The following is a 22,691-nucleotide window of genomic DNA, read 5'->3' as shown; positions in this document are numbered from 1 at the left end:
ACCACTGCTAAGGACAGGCAACAAGCAGAAGAGACTTTTTGGGGCTAAAGAACACAAGGAATGGACATTAGACCAGTGGAAATCTGTGCTTTGGTCTGATGAGTCCAAATTTGAGATCTTTGGTTCCAACCACCGTGTCTTTGTGCGACGCAGAAAAGGTGAATGGATGGACTCTACATGCCTGGTTCCCACCGTGAAGCATGGAGGAGGAGGTTTGATGGTGTGGGGGTGCTTTGCTGGTGACACTGTTGGGGATTTATTCAAAATTGAAGGCATACTGAACCAGCATGGCTACCACAGCATCTTGCAGCGGCATGCTATTCCATCCGGTTTGCATTTAGTTGGACCATTATTTATTTTCAACAGGTCAATGACCCCAAACACACCTCCAGGCTGTGTAAGGGCTATTTGACCAAGAAGGAGAGTGATGGGGTGCTACACCAGATGACCTGGCCTCCACAGTCACCAGACCTGAACCCAATCGAGATGGTTTGGGGTGAGCTGGACCGCAGAGTGAAGGCAAAAGGGCCAACAAGTGCTAAGCATCTCTGGGAACTCCTTCAAGATTGTTGGAAGACCATTTCCGGTGACTACCTCTTGAAGCTCATCAAGAGAATGCCAAGAGTATGCAAAGCAGTCATCAAAGCAAAAGGTGGCTACTTTGAAGAACCTACAATATAAGACATATTTTCAGTTGTTTCACACTTTTTTGTTAAGTATATAATTCCACATGTGTTAATTCATAGTTTTGATGCCTTCAGTGTGAATGTACAATTTTCATAGTCATGAAAATACAGAAAAATCTTTAAATGAGGTGTGTCCAAACTTTTGGTCTGTACTGTATGTAATCAAATGTTGTCTACTATACGTAGGGGAAACTACTTAACACATCAGGGACCACATTGCCAGCCATAATTCCACGATTCGTTGCGGCAAAACTTGGTTACCACTATCCCATCATTTCTCCAGCGCCAGGCATACAGTATCACAACTCAGGTTCCAGGTGATTGAAAAAGTACCCAGACGAGATGGTAACCATATCAAACACCTTAAACAACAGGAGTGGTTCTGGATACACACCCTCCAGACACTGACACAGGGACTCAACTGTGAAATAGATTGGCTAACCTGATTAATCTTTTTTCAAAACACACTAGATCAGCTCTACAACCTACTCCTATTCCTTCTCGCCAGGTGAGTTCCTCAAACCCCCTTCCCCTCTCACCTCCCCCCCCCACTGATTTCCTTCTCCACCCCTTCCCTTCCTCACCTTCTCCTCACCCTCTTACACACAACTCCCATGTATTATTCTTGCAAACCTAATTACATACAAAAAAAACATGGCCTCACACTCTATAGTTTAATACAGGACTCCATACATTCCTTACACCCCCTTCCATTACTGCTTTAATCCCGGGCACTATTTGATCCAACCAGCACAAGTCGTTTTATTCTCCCACCCAGATCAACCTCCCTTTTGCCCCTCATCGATGCACCGTGATGACAACATAAAATAACTATTGCATATAACCTAGAGCTCATGCGCGGGTTTCATCTGTCGCCATGGTTACACTACACATGTGACATGGCCCTATGGGGGACGGGCCCGCCCCAACAGACCCACTCTCCCTGCCACATCACCCGCCCTTGACACAACTTCTGGGGGGCGGGTTTGAGCACACGCACTTCCGGTCCGGTGGTAATGGCGGAAACATACATAAACCCTTCATTCTCAACCAGAGACAGATGCACGAGCTGTTCACAGCTCCATTAAAGGTACCCACCCAGCATACTTTGTGCAGTCAAGCAAGCCACCAGGCAAGATCATACAACATGCCTCTATACTGATCTGTTTGGAGACCTGTACTCCCTATATGTCTCTAACTGTTACTTAAAAAGCTTTATTACTTATCTAAGTGGGGACCTATATTCCTCATTAGTGTTAAGCGAATTTGTTCGGCATTTCAAATTCGTGTTCGGGGTTGCGAATTATTCTCGCCAAAAAATCGGCTCCGCCCATGAACATCCCTAATTTGCCACGCTGTCACGCAGCTGTCATCTGCGTGACAGCGTGGAAAATCAGGGATGTTCATGGGTGGAGCCGATTTTTTGGCGAGAACAATTCGGAACCCCGCACACGAACACAAATTTGAAATGTCAAACAGATTCTCTCAACACTATTCCTCATATGTCTCTGCCCTATACCTAACATGCCTTTATACTCATCTATTTGGTGACCCATTTTCCTTATGTCACTGCCCTGATACCTAACTTCTTTACCATCTAAGCTCTATCATTCTACTCCTTGGTCCTCCTCCGGCTCCATTGCTCCTCCACTTAATCATTAATCTTTTTGCTTCCATTGTCCCATTTTTTACCAATGACTAACCATGCGCCCAGAATATCAGCAATACTTACCTGCAGGACGGATGTCCTAGAAGCTGCTGAAGATTGTACTTGTAACTGTCGCACATTGATGATGAACATGTGAAAGCCTTATGTATATCATTTCGGTATATAAGTAAATATGTATGCGTGTTTTGACATTTATAGATTTTTTCTCTTTTTTCACAGCGACATTATAAATAAGATTCTGGCAGGGTCAAAACATTAAAAATTATTTATGTCACATGTCCCTGCACCTTTTTAGGTCAGTGCTTATGTCTGAATCAAGGAAGGAGGGGGGAGGAACGTAATTCAGCATCACCATCCAGGTAAAAATTGATTCTTTATTAGTGCATCATTAAAACCGAGTTAAAATCAAACTTCCTTATGTGTTTCTGGCACCGAGATGGGCCCTTAGTTATAGGATATCCTATGACTAAGGGCACATCTCGCTCCGTGCTTCAGCCAACTGGAAAGCACCACACCCTACTAAAGTTCGGAGTATATTGCCGGAAGCTGCCAGATACAGCCTTGTTCTCCTCTGGTTCTGTCCCCTGTGCTCATCTCCCATCTTGTGTATTTGTTTCCGGTTGTGACCTCGGCCCATTTACTGAATACTCGTGTTTTCTGATTTTTCTCTGCCCTCATGGTTCTGACCCGGCAACCTGACTATTCTTCTTGCCATCTCACAACACAGAATAGCAGGTAATACCGTGGCCCAAGCCTAGGGGTCTCTTTGTAAGTCCAGATCCATGTAAGGGGGTTAAAGAATGTTGAGCCAAGCAATCCCTGGGATCTGAAAAACGGGAGTAGATAGCACCAACCCTGTTCGTGGTAGCCATTTTCTGAGCTGTCAGGTGACCATGAACAGTGTCCCCAATACATTATGTCTGCAATCTATTCCAGCAAGATCTGCATTCAAGCAGCTAAATGGCTCTCCTCCACTTCTTAACCTGCCATGTGCCCAGACAGTAGTGTACGACCGTATATAGGGTATTGTCGGTTTCAAGAGAAGTTGGAAAATAATTTTTAAGGTCCATTTGTTTCCTATTATCCTTTGTAAAGAATTCCAAAGTTATCACCACAAAGTGACACACGTCAGATTTGAAAAATGGAGCCTGATTAGCAACATAAAACTGTCTGCGGGAAGTGGTTAAATCAAATTATTTTGGACACTAACTACTGTAGTCAAAAAATGTGACCATAGATAATGACTAGTGTTGAGCGAGCATCCTCATTTACCCCTTTAAACAAGCACGTGCTCAGGTGCTCACCCGTGCTCAGGTGCTCTCTGAGTATTTGCAGCATGCTCGGCATCTATGTTTGAGCTGCATGTGTCACGGCTGTTAGGCAATCCCTGTGTGTGTCACAGCTGTCTAACAAACAGGAAATCCCTGCAAGTGTCACAGCTGTCTAACAGCCTCAAGACATGCAGCCGTGGCGATTCAAACATAGACGCCGAGCACGACGAAAATACTCACCGAGCACCCAAGCGTGCTCGTTTAAAGGGTTAAACAAGCATGCTCGCTTAACACTAATAATGACACGTCAACTGAAATGATCAAACTCAACAGTCTTCATCAGTAAAAATGAGTAACTAGTGGTGAAACCTCTCTGGTAATTAGAGTATGGGGCTCGGCGGCTCTTAGGAATCTAAACTATAATAAGAGACAATATTTTCTGTCACATGGAGTTTCAAGAAGAAATGTTAGACATTTAAAGAGAACTTGTTATGATAGTGCAGAGATGAGGTGTCTTAAATTCAGAACTCGGGCATTTGGAAGAGGTAATGGAGATCTTTTATGAAAGACTACCAGGGAGTTAAACATTAAGTGAGGCCGGCCGATCCCACTTTAAACTATCAAACAAAAGGAACCAGGGATAAAAAAGACATGAATAAAAAAATGTTACATCCTATGTATGAGGGGAGAACTCCAACACTAAACCGGAGTTGGATTCATTTATGGTGGACCATTGGCGTTACTGGGAGTCCTGACCAGAAGAGTAGAGAAAGTATTAGCGCCCCCATTTCAGGAGAGATTGTGCAGTAATCTGAATTCCTGAGGATTAAAAACATAATGGAATTTATGACGTGGAGTGAATCCATGAAACCAGGGCTGGAGCCAACACATCTCCTGCAGGCGTGAATAAATGTATATTACAGCCATCAGCCACGCACAGCTTAGAGATATATCATGGCACAGGTGTAATGTTTTTTGTATAGTTTATCACAATCCTGTTTGAAGTTAGTTGGTTTGCAATATAAATTGTAAACTCAGGATAAAGGGAAACTCTGTTGTTATTGTACAGAAATTCACACTTGGCCCTCACTGCACATTTAATGTTGTCGATCATAAAAGTGAAGTTTGGCCAGAAAGACTGGACCTGGTCTTGTAGGGACCATATGAGCACATTCAGCAGCACAGAAGGGAGAGAAGGTAGATTCATCCAATAAGATATCAGGGATCTAGGAAGCCAACAGCATCATTACCCTCCGCTTTCTCTTACAGGCCCATCATAATATTTTTCTTCAAGTGATTTTCTCACTTGTCAGCACATTCTACGTACGCTGTCATTTGGCTTTGTAGTTCACAGATCTGGGCAGGTAACGGTCAGCGTCTTCTAAACCCAGGGGGTAGGTGGATCCTTCAGGTTGTAAGATCTATAGAAAAGGGCTTTCACAATTTCACCAAGTAATTAGAACAATTTTTCATTTGGAGGCGAATGTTGTAGTCTAGCGGCAAAATGGTGATCACACGATTGAGATATGATTGGACTATCCGACTGATAAAGCAGCCACAGCCAGTGACTGAGAAGAATCTGTGATTTTTCTGTATTTAGTGGTTACTACTCACCTGGGTAGTCATATGTAGGAATCTCCTCTTTACACTGCTCATCATCCCTCACATATGTCTCTGTAGTATTAATATGGGTCAGATCTTCACCCTGAAACAAATAATGTAAAAGTCACAGACAGATGGAGAAGTCACATCTATGATCAGCTCTAATCCTGCCATCTCCACCGATCTCATTACACAAATATAAAAGATATAATACTGGTGGATAAAACAAGACTGAGCACAAGCATAGGGGAGATCTCATGACACCTTCTCTCCATCTACCTGATGATCCTGTGGAACATTGGGATCTTCTTGCTTACAGTCCTGTGGAAGAAGAGGACGGGGACATCTTTCTGATGTTGTCCTCTTACTGGATAGATCTGGAGGAAACACATACAGGGACTGAATTCATTCTTTACATACAGATAATTATAGGCAGTGTGTATTTAGTCCTGTCTATTACCTGGTGATGTGAGGGGCTGGGGAACCTCCATGATGTCCTTGTACAGATCTTTGTGTCCTTCTAAATGCTCCCACTCCTCCATGGAGAAATAGACAGCAACATCCTGACACCTTATAGGAACCTGACACATACAATGATATCGTCATCCCCCCGATCCCTTCATATAATTACTAATAATGTCCCAGCATTCCCAGAAGTGTCACCTCTCCAGTCAGCAGCTCAATCATCTTGTAGGTGAGATCTAGGATCTTCTGGTCATTGATGTCCTCATGTATCAGGGGGTGAGGTGGAGGTCCCGTGATTGGGCTCAGGGGTCTTCCCCATCCCTCAGACACAGGGGCCTGGCAGCGCTCACTAGAGGTCTTCTTCACTACTGTGTAATCCTGGTTATGGAGAGACACAATAATAAATATCACTACAGACATTTCCAGAGTCCTCACCTCTCCAGTTCTGTCCATATGTTATTCCCATAGATAAGAATGATGTAATGTGACGTCATCAGAATCTCTCACCTCTCCAGTAAGCCGGAAGAGGATCTCTAGGGTGAGGTGTAATATCCTCTCCGCCATCTTGTCTCTGTCAATATCCATCCTTGATAGGTGATTCAGAAAAATTCTCTTAATATAGAAGATGTCCTAAATAGGAAAGTGATGGAACATCATAAAGAATTCTGTGTAATAATACAATTACTGGAGACAATAAGGGGAAATATATCAGGAGATAGAACGTGTAGATGTTATATTCTCTAGTCTTGTATGGATTGGAACATAAGTTGAATTGCAGAAAAGGACATCTCCTCCATGCTCCCAATCATTGGCTAAGTTGGCCACTGCTTTGGCAACTGATTAGCTGTAGGAATCACAAGTACGTTGGGATTGACCAGGAAATGAAGAGACTGGAGGAGGACCCAAGCAACCATGGTATTTTTATTAGTTTACAACATTCTACTTTTTTCCCTGTCATCTACTAATAAAACCTATATATTTTAGGCCACAGACAACAAGCAGTTTCTTCCTTGGAGTCTGCAGCTGAACACTTTTCTCATAGACTCATCTTCCATAACGCTAATTCTTGTCTCATTTACTGGCACTGGAATCGGCATTAGCAATACTTAAGGAGATATTCATTACACGTAGCTACTACCTAATTACCCAAAGGTAAATGATTCAGGGATGTGTTAAAACATGACTTTTATTTTTTCTTCTTAAAATAACTGATCAAAATTTGATAAAAACACATCAGTGTGCCAGTGCCAGTCCTATACAATGTATGATCCACTGAACTATTCAGTAAGCAATGTGCTCAGACCCTACCCTAATGAGTACTGTTTGTCACTCATTAAGTGCATGCCTCAGAGACTGCAAGCTGTTATTAAAGCCAGAGGTGGTGCAGCAAAATACTAGTGATGTATTGGAGTGTTCTTTTAGTGTTTCTTAAAGCCCTAAAGTTGCCATTTGAAATGACTTTAGTTTTGTGCCATGTCTGTGATCTGCTTTTTTTTCAACAACATTAGACAACTGAATGAACATCCTCCGAGCCCGGTGATTCCATAATTTTTGCCAGGGGTTGTATATTAATGGAAAGTTGAGTGGAAGAAAAAAGTGTGATAGAAAAAGGTGCACAAGCAACCGGGATAACCGGTTGAAAGAATTGTTAAGAAAAGGCCATTCAAAAATTTGGGGGAGATTCACAAGGAGTGGACTGCTGCTGGATTCATTGCTTCAAGAGCCACCACACAGACGTATCCAGGACATGGGCTACAAGTGTCGCATTTCTTGTCTCAAGCCACTCAAGACCAATAGACAACGCCTGAAGCGTCTTACCTGGGCCAAGGAGAAAAAGACCTGGACTGATGCTCAGTGGTCCAAGGTGTTGTTTTCAGATGAAAGTAAATTTTGCATTTCATTTGCAAATCAAGGCCCCAGAATCTGGAGGAAGAATGGAGAGGCACACAATCCAAGCTGCTTGAGGTCTAGTGTGAAGTTTCCACAATCAGTGATGTTTTGGGAAGCCATGTCATCTGCTGGTGTAGGTCCTTTGTTTTATCAAGACCAAAGTCAGCACGAAATGTTGGCCTACTGAAATGCATGTTCAGTAAATGTACTCAATACTTGGTTGGGGCTCCTTTTGCATCAATTACTGCATCAATGCGGCGTGGCATGGAGGCGATCAGACTGTGGCACTGCTGAGGTGTTATGGAAGCCCAAGTTGCTTTGATAGCAGCGTTCAGCGCATCTGCATTGTTGGGTCTGGTGTCTCTCATCTTTCTCTTCCCAATACCCCATAGATTCTCTATGGGGTTAAGGTCAGGTGAGTTTGCTGGCCAATCAAGCACAGTGATGATGTTGTTTTTAAACCAGGTATTGGTACTTTTGGCAGTGTGGACAGGTGCCAGGTCCTGCTGGAGAATGAAATTTCTTTCTCCAAAAAGCTTCTCGGCAGAGGGAAGCATGAAGTGCTTGAAGTCCACTTGACAGAGAGTGCGAGTACATATCTTGACGAAATTTTAACACCATTTGTTCATGCATTACCCTCATTTATAAGTGACACAAAAGATCTAGTCTCTAAACTAAGTGATATTACTGTATCTGATACCATCATTCTGACTAGTCTGGACGTGGAGGCCCTCTACAGTAATACCAACCATGAGCTGGGCATTGGGACAATTGCGTATTTTTTTAAATATGAAGAGTAGACAATTCTTATCACATAACTCTTGTTTTGTCACTCTTAGGATTCGTACTTACGCATTATTTTTTCACCTTTGATGATATATTTTACTACTATCAAAAGAAAGGGACCGCAATGGGAACATGTGTCCCAACCTTTGCAAATTTATTTTTGGGGTGGTGGGAGGACCAACACGTTTTCAATGAGGATTTCAGTTTTCATACTAGTCACATTTTATTTTGGGGTAAGTTCATTGACGTTTTGATTTTGTGGGATGGTGACAGATTTTTTTGGGATTTTGTATCTATTTTGAATAAGAATCGGATTGGAATGTTCTTTACCCATGAAATCGGTTTTAAGAGGATCAATTTCCTTGACCTGACAAACCAAATTGATGGGATCTGTAATATTCATATGGACATATTTCGTAAGCCGACCCCCACCAACAATCTCCTTCATTGGGATAGCTGGCACCCCAGGGTGTTGAGAGCAGGTATACCGGTAGGTCAATACCTGCGTGCGAGACATAATTGTTTGGATGAGGATACTTTTATCCAAGAGAGTAGGAATCTATTCTCAAGATTTACAGCAAGGGGATATCCGAAACAGGTGCTATACAAAGTCTTTAATAGGGCTAAGACAACTAATAGGGATTCGCTGCTATGCCCCAAGAGGAATGCACCAGAGAATAATAGAGTCTGACATATAGGAAACTATGATGATCAGACAAGCACAGTGTATAACATCATGCGGAAGTAATGGCCTATATTCTCAGCTGATGCCGATTTGAGGGCGATTGTTGGTGGACATCCGGAAATTACCTTCCATATAGGGAAAAATTTGAGGGATTTCCTCAATTACAGAAATTTTAGGAGGAGCAAGCAGTATTCTGAGTTGGCAATCGAAACATCATGGAGGCTCCGATCCTTGTAGGGGCTGCTCCTTTAGTAAATATATGACTCGGGTTACGACTTTTACGAATCCAACTGATGGACATGAGTATTTCGTTAGGGACCAAATTAATTGCAGATCTAAGGGGATAATTTATGTAGTGAAATGTCCCTGCCCTAAATTGTATGTAGGGAAGACCATCCAGGAGGTTAGGAGGAGAATATCTAACCATCTTAGCTCTATTAATACTGGTGCAGATACGGTTCTCTCAAAGCATATGAGAGGTTTACATGCAGAAAAACCCCTGGAACTGCTATTTTGGGGCATTTGTAAAATGACCCTTGGCCCTAGGAAAGGTAACCTTGACCAATTATGTTTGAGGGAAAAAGCTAGATGGATCTATAAGCTTAATTCACGTAGTCCTATGGGGCTTAATGAAGGATTTATTTAGCTATAGTGCTTTCCTATAGGAGCATTTATATGAGTGACATGAATGAATTATGCCTATTTACACTATGAATGTTGAATAACAACATACTAGTAGATGATTAATTTATTGAGTTAATTATATATAAGTTTTTGTGATAACAAGACTTATTAGGATATATGGAAATATGTCTGATGGTTAGTGTTACAACCTTTTGAGAGTAAACCAGCAATTAATTTTTTTATGTAAATAGTAGGATTTAGACAATTTCAACTGATTAATTTATGGCTTATATGAAATTGATCTGAGTAATTAATGAGATTAGCATATAGAATTTATTCATATTTATATAAATATTGTGTCCCTGCAACTATTCTATATAGTTCACAGACATTCGATTTGAGTAATGAATAACGCTGATAGGGAGAGATGATGATTATTTGTCTATCTCTCCTTTTCTGCATATGTGGATCATGTCTCTTTAAGAGATTTGAGGACATGCGCAGTTTGTTATTGAAACACAATGTGTCCTGAGTTTGGAATTTTGGTGAGTGCGCATGTCTGGTGATGTCACCGCATGGAGAGTGATGTCATCTGACGCGCACCTATCAGGGAGCGAGACGTGGCATGCGATGAGTGGCCGGCTCCATTACCCATGGAGAGCGATGTCATTTGACACTCACCTATCAGAGGGCGAGACATGGCATGCGATGAGTGGCTGGCTCTGTTATCCAATAGGGAAAAAGGTAAATAACCTGACATCAGCGTACACAGGCTATCGACGCTGCAAGTGGACACGGGAACACCTATCAGGTCCTAGGATATAGGTTGGTCCCCCCTTGGCATCTGATGCGGTGGTGAATCATAGGCTCTCTGAGATGAGGCATCTTGGGAAAGTAATACATAACTGTCACGATTGGTCATTGTAGCAGTTATGAGATTTGCTAAGCATATGCGATATATACCGTATTTTTAGGACCATAAGACGCACCTAGGTTTTAGAGGAGGAAAATAAAAAAAAATTTATAAGCAAAAAATGTGATCATGATCCACTGTTAAGGGGGAGGGGGTCTGCTGCTGACACTGTTATAGGAGTAATGTCCCCCAATTCTGTTAATATCCCCCATCCTGGTATACATGGCCCCCATCTGCATCCTGATATGCATGGCACCCCAATCCACCATCCTGGTATGCATGGCACCCCTCATCCCTCTTCCTGGTATGTATGGTCCCCCTCACACCCATCCTAGTATGTATGGCACCTTCATTCCTCTTCCTGGTATGTATGGCCCCCCTCACACCCATCCTGGTATGTATGGCACCTTCATCCCTCTTCCTGGTATGTATGGCACCCTTCATCCCTGTATGTGTGGCCCCACTCATCCTGGTCCCTGTATGTATGGCCCCCTTCATCCCTGTATGTATGGCCCCCCTCATCCCTGTATGTATGGCCTTCTTCATCCCTGTATGTATGGCCCCCTTTATCCCGGTATGTATGGCCCCCTTCATTCCGGTATGTACGGCCCCCTTCATCCCGCTTTGTCACGCTACACAAAAAAAACAAAAAAACAATCATACTCACCTCCTCTCTCCTCCAGCACTGCGTCCAGCTCTGTTGCCGACAGGGATCTCACTGTGTGAGCCGCGCATGGCGTAACTGCCATGCGCCCTCAAGCAGCGAGATGCTCTGCCGGAATAGTCACTGCTCCCCACACCAGGACTGTGTGCGTGGGGAACAGTGATCATTCACTCACCTTAATAGCGCGCACACTGTAGCCGCAGCGCGGCTCCTGATGCGCTCGGTGGTCAGCGTGCCCACTATTAAAGCCCATGGATATTCATGGACTTTAATAGCAGGCACGGTGACCGCCGAGCCCAGCAGGAGCCGCGTTGTGCATACAGTGTATGCGCTATTAGGGAGAATGAATGGTCACTGCTTCCCACGCACACAGTCCCGGCATGGGGAGCAGTGACTATTCCAGCAAAGAGCGGGACACAGCTCTGGACGAGAGAGGAGGGGAGTTTAATTGTTATTTTTTTTCTGTGCAGCGTGAGGGGGATCAGGGGGTGCCAAACATACCAGGATGAGGGGGGCCACACATACAGGGATGAAGGGTGCCATACATACCAGGAAGAGGGATGAAGGTGCCATACATACCAGGAGCCGCACTGCAGGCACAGTGTGACGGCTATGAAGGAAAATGAAATTCACTACTCCCCACTCCGATGAATATTCATTTCCTGTGCCCCGCTCCTCCGCCGCTGTCGCTTCCCCCACCACCCACATCCACAGTATTTATGTATATCGGACTATAACACACACCCCCCACTTTCCTACAAAATTTTGGAGGAAAAGTGCGTCTTATAGTCCGAAAAATACAGAATGTGATTGGCTGATTTGTGCTGGAAAGTCTATTGGTTCTTTGTGGACCTATGGTGCATATCCAAAGGCTTTAAAAAGGTCACAGCATATTTCTGTATTCATTATAGCTCCAGCCACCTGAGGAAGCCCTTGGGGTGGCTATGTGATTGTCTCTTAAACAGCATTGGTGGTGTCAGTGCATTAGCAACATAGGTTCAGTTCAGTTCAATAATAAGCCATGAACTGCAGTCATGATGAACAGATATATATAGCTAGGTATGATCTAAACACGTTGCTTACTGAATAGATCAGTGGATCATACATTGTATAGGACTGGCACTGGCACACCGATGTGTTTTTAAAAAATTTTGATCACAGTTATTTTAAGAAGAAAAACTAAAAGTCATGTTTCAACACATCCCTGAATTAGGGTTCATTTACCTTCGGGGAATTAGGTAGTAGCTATATGTTTTCCCTATAGGGGTGTGAACACCTTTTGTTTTTATTCATTACACATGACCCAAGAAATAACTACTTCATGATTAGGATAACATCTTCATCTTCTACTATGGCTCTAGAAACATATTTGGCCAGAGTCCTTCACTGATTACATCATCACTGGTAATCTATATGAAAGTTTTCTGTCTTACCCAGGCTGTAACCTTTTTATCACATTAGATCTCATTTATAAAAGCTTGTTAATAAGAACACCAATAAAGGAGTGACTTGATGCTAATGTCTCCAGTTACAGTGTTTGTTTTTTTTCTGGATATGTCATAGAAAATAAAAATCTCTGAAGTCAATTGTCCCCCTCCCTCCTTCCCTCTGTCATTTGCAATCTGAGTTGACACTCTTAGATGTAGGATTGAACAAATTACCTATAGTGTGAAGTGAACCAGCCTCATCAACATGCAGGCCGCCCCTTGTGAAGTAAGAGGATTAAAGCAGGCACAAGGTTTTCTAGTAAGACAAACAGCTGACAGTCTCTAAGACTTAGACAAGAAACTAATACCAGTAAAAAATTGAATGTTGCGGAACAGTGAATCAGATTAATTAACATGCAAGAGCTTCTTCTTGTAGGGGAAAGACTATGAGGGTGTGTATTGTGCATAGACAAAGAGTGCAGATTAAACTATTTGTTCAGACAGGAAAAGGTATTTTAAGGATAAAAGGGAATATCTCACACTCTTTAGAAATAGCCAAGGTCACCCAGCATACACATTCCTTTCATCAGCACAGGTTCAGCAGTCAGGATGTCTCCGAAAGAAAATATAGAATATTGGAATTTATATGAATCCAATATTAATGAGACATAATGTGAAGAAGCGGCAACGGGGTGACCCCGCAGAACCTCGCTGTTGCCGCCTCTTGTGATGGATTCACACCCCGCCTCCCACCTGACGTCACAGTTATGTCAGATGGAGCACGTGGTAAGGACCTGCCCTCTGCACCTACGTGACATTCCGCACCCCCCCGAAGGACGCGTAAGGTCAGGTTGGTACATTTTGCGCAGACACTCCCTGTCCACACGGGACAGGAAGGAACCAGGGAGTGGGTAGAGGTGGTCCACTCAGTCACTGATGTGGCACCACACTCGCCCACAACCCTGATAGGCTGAGAGGCTCCGCTCACTAGCTCCAGTGAAGCAGAGCCTAGTCAGCCTGGGAGAGCTACCATCAGTTTCTATTTGATATAATAGACTATATCGGGCTAGAAACCAGTCCAGTAGCTTGTTCGTTGGACCGAACAACAGGCGTAAGTTTCGTGGGTCGAGATAAAAGAACAGCCCAAGATTAAGTTATATATTTAATCGCCATAAGGGCACACTAAACAATACACTATATACATAAGGGTTATACATATACAGTGGTCAGAGTTACAAGCAAAAAAGCATCGGTGCAAAAGGTATAAGGCAGTTATTACAAGTCAGTTACTGGTTTAGATGGATGACCTGTCTTTCTGGGGAAGGGCTGCCACAGGAGAGGTTTGTGGGCCTTCACTTGGTTGATGGACTTGTCCCACATGTCTTGATGGCACGACCTCCCCAGGAACAAAGACGATGATGTCAGGGTTCCAGGAGTACTTAACCCCTCTGGATCACTCCCAATCCGGCCTTGTGGCTGCGCCCAAATTTCCTCCCCTGGTCTCTCTTAGTTAAGAGACTCCCAAAACTAAAATGGGCTATACCTCCTTACTGGATAGTCCCAGGGTACCGGTTCTGGTGTCAATGGACCCAGCTAGGCCTCTGCTATACGTGGAGACCAAACACAGTGGCCCTGGGGGCTTCCGAAAGGCTGTGCTGCATATCTCTCTATCCTTGCTAGCTGGGCGGTGGAGAAAGGGCTGGTGAGATTCTCCCTTCCTTCCAGTTTCCAAAAATCTGGTTTGTTTATCACTGGGACATATCGTTCTCCCATAACTCAACATTAAATTATAGTATCTTACACAAAGAGCCTGCCTCATGGCTTGGGGGATGGGACATCCTGTGTAGCTGTCAGCTGCTGTGGGAGATCTCACTCCTCGCTTCTCAGCCCCCTCCTTTTCAAGCTGCAGTGTATTCAAAAGAGTCAGATTATACTGTGTATGGAGATCTCTGTAATCACCGTCACGTAGTACACAGTGATTGACAGGGGATTACCTTGAATATCTTCACACATACATGCTCAGCACTGGAGATAGCCAGAGAAATGATACATATTTTCTCATTACTGTAGCCCCTGCCAATGAGCCATAAATGCACACTGGCCACATAACTGACAACAGCTATGCCATGTTTGGTCTCTAAGTAAAGATAAAATCCAGATGGAAAATATGGCATCAATCTACAACTTCTGCGATCATCCGGAGTGGAATTATCACATAAGTTGGGGGTTGCATAAAATCATGAAGGACTGAGACAAGCGCACAACCTGGCCCATGTGAGGTCATCACGGGGGAGTGTATGTGTGGGATATGTTCATGTAGAGAGATACATATCGTTCACGCAGGAACCCCCGTTCACGAAACGGCCAAATTAAGTGCTCTCCTTCGGCTAAACTGAATTGTCTCTGTGATTTGGTGTAGTAAGTTTTCTTGTTTTTTTTGTAACTGTATATGCTGTAGGTACTGTGGGAGCATTATATTTAGAAGCTTAATGACCGCAGTCACAGCTACGACTGGGCCTAGACAACGCCAGCCGTTTCAGCTAAATGTGTGTCTTCAGACTCACATTCATAGCAACATAGTAACACAGTAATGTAGGCTGACTAAAGACCTAGGTTCACCAAGTTCAACCTTCCTCCCCCAATTGTACATTTTGTCTAATTTAACTGTAACCCACAATGTTATGTGTATCGAGCAAATCATCCATCCCTTTTTTTGAAGCTGTTATAGTGTCTGTCATTACTACCTCTTGTGGTAGGGCATTCCACAGTCTGACTGCAAAGAATCCTTTCCTGTTTAGGTGCCAAAATTGCCTTTCTTCCACCCGTAATGAGTGCCCCCTGGTCCTTAGTATGGTCTTTAGAAGGAATAGGTGATGTGGTAGTCCTTTGTACTGACCACACATATATTTATACATGTACATAAGATCCCATCTGAGGCGTTGTTTTTCTGAGCTAAACAAGCTCAACTTTTTCAACCTCTCATCATATGAGAGGCCTCCATCCCTTGTAATCTAGTTGCCCGCCTATTAACTGACTCTAACTTCTGAATATCCTTTTTAAAATGTGGAGCCCAAAACTGAATCCCATACATTGGGATCACGCAATTTTAGTTATATCTTTTATACATCCTAAAATTTTGTTTGCTTTTGCGGCTGCTTCTCGACATTGAGTATTGCTGCTCAGCTTATTTGTAGCCAGAATACCCAAGTCCTTCTCCTGTTCTGTAGTCGTGAGCATACTCCCATTTAGTGTACAGTATATGCAGCAACGGGGTTACTCCGTCCTAGGTGCATTACTCTACATTTATCTACATTAAACCTCATCTGCCAAGTGTTTGCCCTTTTAGTCACCTTATCCGTTTTGCAATATTGTAATGTCAAGATCAGATTTTAATATCCTACATAGCTTGTTGTCGTCAGCAAAGACTGACACTTTACTTACAATCCCATTCCCAAGGTCAATAATAAAGAGGTAAAAAGAATCGGTCCTAGCACAGATCCCTGCATCACACCATTGCTGACTATGTCCCAAAATGTAGTATATTCCTCTATGTTTGTCACCCAGTCATGGCTTTCATCCAGCCAGGTTTCCGTAATGCCCACCACATTGTATTCTGTGACTGATATAAGAGTTTCCAGTTCATTCATTTTGTTTGCAAGACTTCTTGCATTTGCCAGCAGACATTTAATACTATTAGCACATTTATTACTCCTACTCAGCTCCCTACTTTCTTTGCATATCCCAGCCCCCCCAGATCCTCATTAATCCCTAGTATTTCACTCACATCGGGTCCGTGTGCCACAATACACGCTGCTGACCAATCAACACTGACTTTGGCGGGCACTTGACTAGGGGCGAATGGAAGTGACATCATGCGCTCCTGTTGCATGCATGCTGAAGTCAGCTGCCAGCTCTAGAAAAATACGCTGCGCGGCGGAGTGAAGGTAATATAATGTGTTGTTTTTCAAATCAGTGAGTACATGGTACCCTAGGCCATAATACTATATGTATGACTATGGGCTGTGCATTATACTACATGTATGACTATAGGCTGTGCATTATACTACATGGATGACTATGGGCTGTGCATTATACTACATGGATGACTATGGGCTGTGCATTATACTACATGTACGGACTACGGGCTGTGCATTATACTACATGTACGGACTATGGGTTGTGCATTATACTACATGTACGGACTATGGGTTGTGCATTATACTACATGGATGACTATGGGCTGTGCATTATACTATATGTATGATTATGGGATGTGTATTATGTGCATTATAATACATGTATGACTATGGGCTGTGCATTATACTACACGTATGACTATGGGCTGTGCATTATACTATACGTATGACTATGGGCTGTGCATTATATTACATGCATGACAATGGGCTGTACATTATACTACAGGTATGACAATGGGTTTTGAATTATACATTATGGAGGACTATGGGCTGTGCATTATACTATATGTATGACTATGGGCTGTGAATTATACTATATGGAGGACTATGGGGAGTGCCTTATACTATACGGAGGACTATGGGGAGAAACTTCTACTATATGTAGGAATTTGGGGAGTGCATTATACAACCCCTGGCAAAAATTATGGAATCACCGGGCTCGGAGGATATTCATTCGGTTGTTTAATGTTGTTGAAAAAAAGCAGATCACAGACATGGCACAAAACTAAAGTCATTTCAAATAGCAACTTTAGGGCTTTACGAAACACTAAAAGAAAACAAGATTAAAAATGTGGTACTCAGTAAGGGTAATTTTATGCAAACCAAGCAGAGGGAAAAAAATATAGAATCACTCAATTCTGAGGAAAAAATTATGGAATCACCCTGTAAATTTTCATTTCCAAAACTAACACCTGCATCAAATTAGATCTGCTCGTTAGTCTGCATCTAAAAAGGAGTGATCACACCTTGGAGAGCTGTTGCACCACGTGGACTGACATGAATCATGGCTCCAACACGAGAGATGTCAATTGAAACAAAGGAGAGGATTATCAAACTCTTACAAGAAAGTAAATCATCATTCAATGTTGCAAAAGATGTTGGTTGTTCACAGTCAGCTGTGTCTAAAATCTGGACCAAATACAAACAACATGGGAAGGTTGTTAAAGGCAAACATACTGGTAGACCAAGGAAGACATCAAAGCGTCAAGACCGGAAACTTAAAGCAATATGTCTCCAAAACAGGAAATGCACAACAAAACAAATAAGGAAATGAGTCAATGTCTGTGACCGAACTGTAAGAAACCGCCTAAAGGAAATGGGATTTATATATAGAAAAGCTAAACATAAGCCACCATTAACACCTAAACAGTAAAAAACAAGGTTACAATGGGCTAAGGAAAAGCAATCATGGACTGTGGATGACTGGATGAAAGTCATATTCAGTGATGAATCGCGAATCTGCATTGGGCAAGGTGGTGATGCTGGAACTTTTGTTTGGTGCAGTTCCAATGAGATTTATAAAGATGACTGCATGAAGAGAACATGCAAATTTCCACAGTCATTGATGATATGGGGCTGCATGTCAGGTAAAGGCACAGGGGAGATGGCTGTCATTACATCTTCAATAAATGCCCAAGTTTACATTGATATTTTGGACAGTTTTCTTATCCCATCAATTGAAAGGATGTTTGGGGATGATGACATCATTTTTCAAGATGAAAATGCATCCTGCCATAGAGCAAAAACTGTGAAAACATTCCTTGAAAGAAGACACATAAGGTCAATGTCATGGCCTGCAAATAGTCCGGATCTCAATCCAATTGAAAATCTTTGGTGGAAGTTGAAGAAAATGGTCCATGAGAAGGCTCCAACCTGCAAAGCTGATCTGGCAACAGCAATTAGAGAAAGTTGGAGCCAGATTGATAAAGACTACTGTTTGTCACTCATTAAGTCCATGCCTCAGAGACTGCAAGCTGTTATTAAAGCCAGAGGTGCTGCAACAAAATACTAGTGATGTATTGGCGTGTTCTTTTGTGTGTTTGTTTTTCATGATTCCATCATTTTTTCCTCAGAATTGAGTGATTCCATCATTTTTTCCCTTTGCTTGGTCTGCAAAAAATTACCCTTACTGAGTACCACATTTTTTATCTTGATTTCTTTTAGTGTTTCTTAAAGCCTTAAAGTTGCCATTTGAAATGACTTTAGTTTTGTGCCATGTCTGTGATCTACTTTTTTTCAACAACATTAAACAACTGAATGAATATCCTCCGGGGTTGTACTATACGGAGGACTATGGGGAGTTCCTTGTACTATATGGAGGACTATGGGGAGTGCCCTATACTATACGGATGACTATGGGGAGTGCCTTACACTATACGGAGGACTATGGGGAGTGCCTTATACTATACGGAGGACTATGGGGAGTGCCTTATACCACATGGAGGACTATGGGGAGTGCCTTATACCACATGGAGGACTATGGGGAGTGCCTTATACCACATGGAGGACTATGGGGAGTGCCTTATACTATATGGAGGACTATGGGCTGTGCAGTATACTATATGGACTATGGGCTGTGCAGTATACTATATGGACTATGGGCTGTGCAGTATACTATATGGACTATGGGCTGTGCGGTATACTATATGGAGGACTATGAGGAGTGCATTATACTATACGGAGGACTATGGGGAGCGCCTTATACTATACGGAGGACTATGGGGAGTTCCTTATACTATCTGGAGGACTATGAGGAGTGCCTTATACCATATGGAGGTCTATGGGGATATGGGGAGTGCCATATACTGTATGGAGGACTATGGGGAGTGCCTTATACTATATGGAGGAATATGGGCTGTGCAGTATACTATATGGAGGACTGTGAGGAGTGCATTATACTATATGGAGGACTATGGGGAGTGCAGTATACCATATGGAGGACTATGGATGGTATAGTATACTACATGGAGGACTATGGACGGTGAGGTATACTATATGGATGACTATAGGTTGTGCATTATACTGTATGGAGGACCTGGAGAGTGCATTATACTTCTGCTATGGGGCCCCATGACTTCTAAGTTCGCATCTGGTGAGTATAATAGTTATTTTTTTTCTATACATTAAAGAACAGCGACAGAATAAGGGGGGCATATACCTGGATAGGGCCCAGGAAAAGGGGCATACATATTTTCAACCAGATAGGGGGCGTCAGTCGAAATTTGCACAGGCGCCCATCAGATCCTAGTTTCGCAACTGATTATACTGTGTGTGGGGGGATGGTGGTACTGTGGGAACATTATACTGTGTGGGAGCATCAAACATACTGCATAAGGGGCATAATGGGGGCATTACACTGTGTGGGGGCATCATACATACTGCATAAGGGGCATAATGGGGCCATTACACTGTGTGGGGGCATCATACATCCTGCATAAGGGGCATAATGGGGGCATTACACTGTGTGGGGCATCATACATACTGCATAAGGGGCATAATGGGGGCATTACACTGTGTGGGGGCATCATACATCCTGCATAAGGGGCATAATGGAGGCATTTCACTGTGTGGGAGCATCAAACATACTGCATAAGGGGCATAATGGGGGCATTACCCTGTGTGGGGGCATCATACATCCTGCATAAGGGGCATAATGGGGCCATTACACTGTGTGGCGGCATCATACATCCTGCATAAGGGGCATAATGGGGGCATTACACTGTGTGGGGCATCATACATACTGCATAAGGGGCATAATGGGGGCATTACACTGTGTGGGGGCATCATACATCCTGCATAAGGGGCATAATGGAGGCATTTCACTGTGTGGGGGCATCATACATCCTACATAAGGGGCATAATGGGGGCATTACACTGTGTGGGGGCATCATACATCCTGCATAAGGGGAATAACACTGTGTGGGGGGCATCATACATCCTGCATAAGGGGCATAATGGGGGCATTACACTGTGTGGGGGCATCATACATCCTACATAAGGGGCATAATGGGGGTGTTACACTGTGGGGGGCATCATACATCCTGCATAAGGGGCATAATGGGGCCATTACACTGTGGGGGCATCATACATACTGCATAAGGGGCATAATGGGGGCATTACACTGTGGGGGGCATCATACATCCTGCATAAGGGGCATAATGGGGGCATTACACTGTGGGGGCATCATACATACTGCATAAGGGGCATAATGGGGGCATTACACTGTGTGAGGCATCATACATACAGCATAAGGGGCATAATGGGGGCATTACACTGTATGGGGCATCATACATCCTGCATAAGGGGCATAATGGGGGCATTACACTGTGTGGGGGCATCATACATCCTGCATAAGGGGCATAATGGGGGCATTATACTGTGTGGGGGCATCATACATCCTGCATAAGGGGCATAATGTGGGCATTACACTGCGGGGCAGTAAAGGGGTCCTGTACTATGAGAACAATACGTTTCCTCCCTTCCTGTCTCCATAGTTGGGTCGTATGTATCTATTACAGGAAACAGAACATAAACCTTATGATTTTTATAAAGGGGCAACACAAGACCCCAAAAGAGTCTCCGTGCTGAAGGGGTTAATGCCCCCTGCGCCCAGTAATGGGGTCTCCACTTACCTCCACCTGCACAGCCGCCACCACATATATGGCTGCTCTGTGCGCACAGGAGCTGTGATGAGGTCACAGGGGGGAGGAGTCAGGGGTCACATGATCAGGGGCCTCAGTGGATGCAGGACTCTGCTGTGCTGGTTGTCATGGTGCTGGATGAGCTGAAGTTTATGTGTGGGGTCAGGAGGGGTTTACAGTGTGGATGTAGCAGAGCCGCGTGTGTACGAGGTGTACGGAGCAGAGCCGCGTGTGTACGAGGTGTACGGAGCGGAGCCGCGTGTGTACGAGGTGTACGGAGCGGAGCCGCGTGTGTACGAGGTGTACGGAGCGGAGCCGCGTGTGTACGAGGTGTACGGAGCGGAGCCGCGTGTGTACGAGGTGTACGGAGCGGAGCCGCGTGTGTACGAGGTGTACGGAGCGGAGCCGCGTGTGTACGAGGTGTACGGAGCGGAGCCGCGCGTGTACGAGGCGTACGGAGCGGAGCCGTGTGTGTACGAGGCGTACGGAGCGGAGCCGTGTGTGTACGAGGTGTACGGAGCGGAGCCGTGTGTGTACGAGGTGTACGGAGCAGAGCCGCGTGTGTACGAGGTGTACGGAGCAGAGCCGCGCGTGTACGAGGCGTACGGAGCGGAGCCGCGCGTGTACGAGGCGTACGGAGCGGAGCCGCGTGTGTACGAGGCGTACGGAGCGGAGCCGCGTGTGTACGAGGCGTACGGAGCAGAGCCGTGTGTGTACGAGGCGTACGGAGCAGAGCCGTGTGTGTACGAGGCGTACGGAGCAGAGCCGTGTGTGTACGAGGCGTACGGAGCAGAGCCGTGTGTGTACGAGGTGTACGGAGCAGAGCCGTGTGTGTACGAGGCGTACGGAGCAGAGCCGCGTGTGTACGAGGCGTACGGAGCAGAGCCGCGTGTGTACGAGGCGTACGGAGCAGAGCCGCGTGTGTACGAGGCGTACGGAGCGGAGCCGCGCGTGTACGAGGCGTACGGAGCGGAGCCGCGCGTGTACGAGGCGTACGGAGCGGAGCCGCGCGTGTACGAGGCGTACGGAGCGGAGCCGCGCGTGTACGAGGCGTACGGAGCGGAGCCGCGCGTGTACGAGGCGTACGGAGCGGAGCCGCGCGTGTACGAGGCGTACGGAGCGGAGCTGTGTGTACGAGGTGTACGGAGCAGAGACGCGTGTGTACGAGGCGTATGGAGCGGAGCCGCGCGTGTACGAGGTGTACGGAGCGGAGCCGCTCGTGTACGAGGTGTACGGAGCGGAGCCGCGCGTGTACGAGGTGTACGGAGCGGAGCCGCGCGTGTACGAGGTGTACGGAGCGGAGCCGTGTGTGTACGAGGTGTACGGAGCGGAGCCGCGCGTGTACGAGGTGTACGGAGCGGAGCCGCGCGTGTACGAGGTGTACGGAGCGGA

At 44.7% G+C, this 22,691-nt stretch overlaps 1 protein-coding gene across 1 annotated transcript in view; it reads right to left on the bottom strand.

Annotated features, from left to right (window-relative positions):
* LOC141198600 (uncharacterized) overlaps positions 1 to 21,346 on the bottom strand; it is a 40,439-nt gene extending 19,093 nt beyond the window's left edge. The window contains exons 1-5 of the mRNA XM_073663024.1: positions 21,291 to 21,346; positions 6,201 to 6,323; positions 5,892 to 6,071; positions 5,689 to 5,809; positions 5,508 to 5,605 (exon numbers count right to left, since the gene is read on the bottom strand). Of these exons, the coding sequence (XP_073519125.1) occupies positions 5,508 to 5,605; positions 5,689 to 5,809; positions 5,892 to 6,071; positions 6,201 to 6,278 (477 nt within the window). The 5' untranslated portion in view covers positions 6,279 to 6,323; positions 21,291 to 21,346. The remainder of the gene's footprint in view (positions 1 to 5,507; positions 5,606 to 5,688; positions 5,810 to 5,891; positions 6,072 to 6,200; positions 6,324 to 21,290) is intronic.
* Between the last annotated feature and the right edge of the window lie 1,345 nt (positions 21,347 to 22,691).

Source organism: Phyllobates terribilis, unplaced genomic scaffold (assembly GCF_046119375.1).
Source record: "Phyllobates terribilis strain yellow unplaced genomic scaffold, ASM4611937v1 Scaffold_98__1_contigs__length_5973952, whole genome shotgun sequence".
Lineage (NCBI taxonomy): Eukaryota > Metazoa > Chordata > Amphibia > Anura > Dendrobatidae > Phyllobates > Phyllobates terribilis.
The sequence above is the reverse complement of the archived record's forward strand: the minus strand, read 5'-3'. Positions and strand labels throughout refer to the sequence as shown.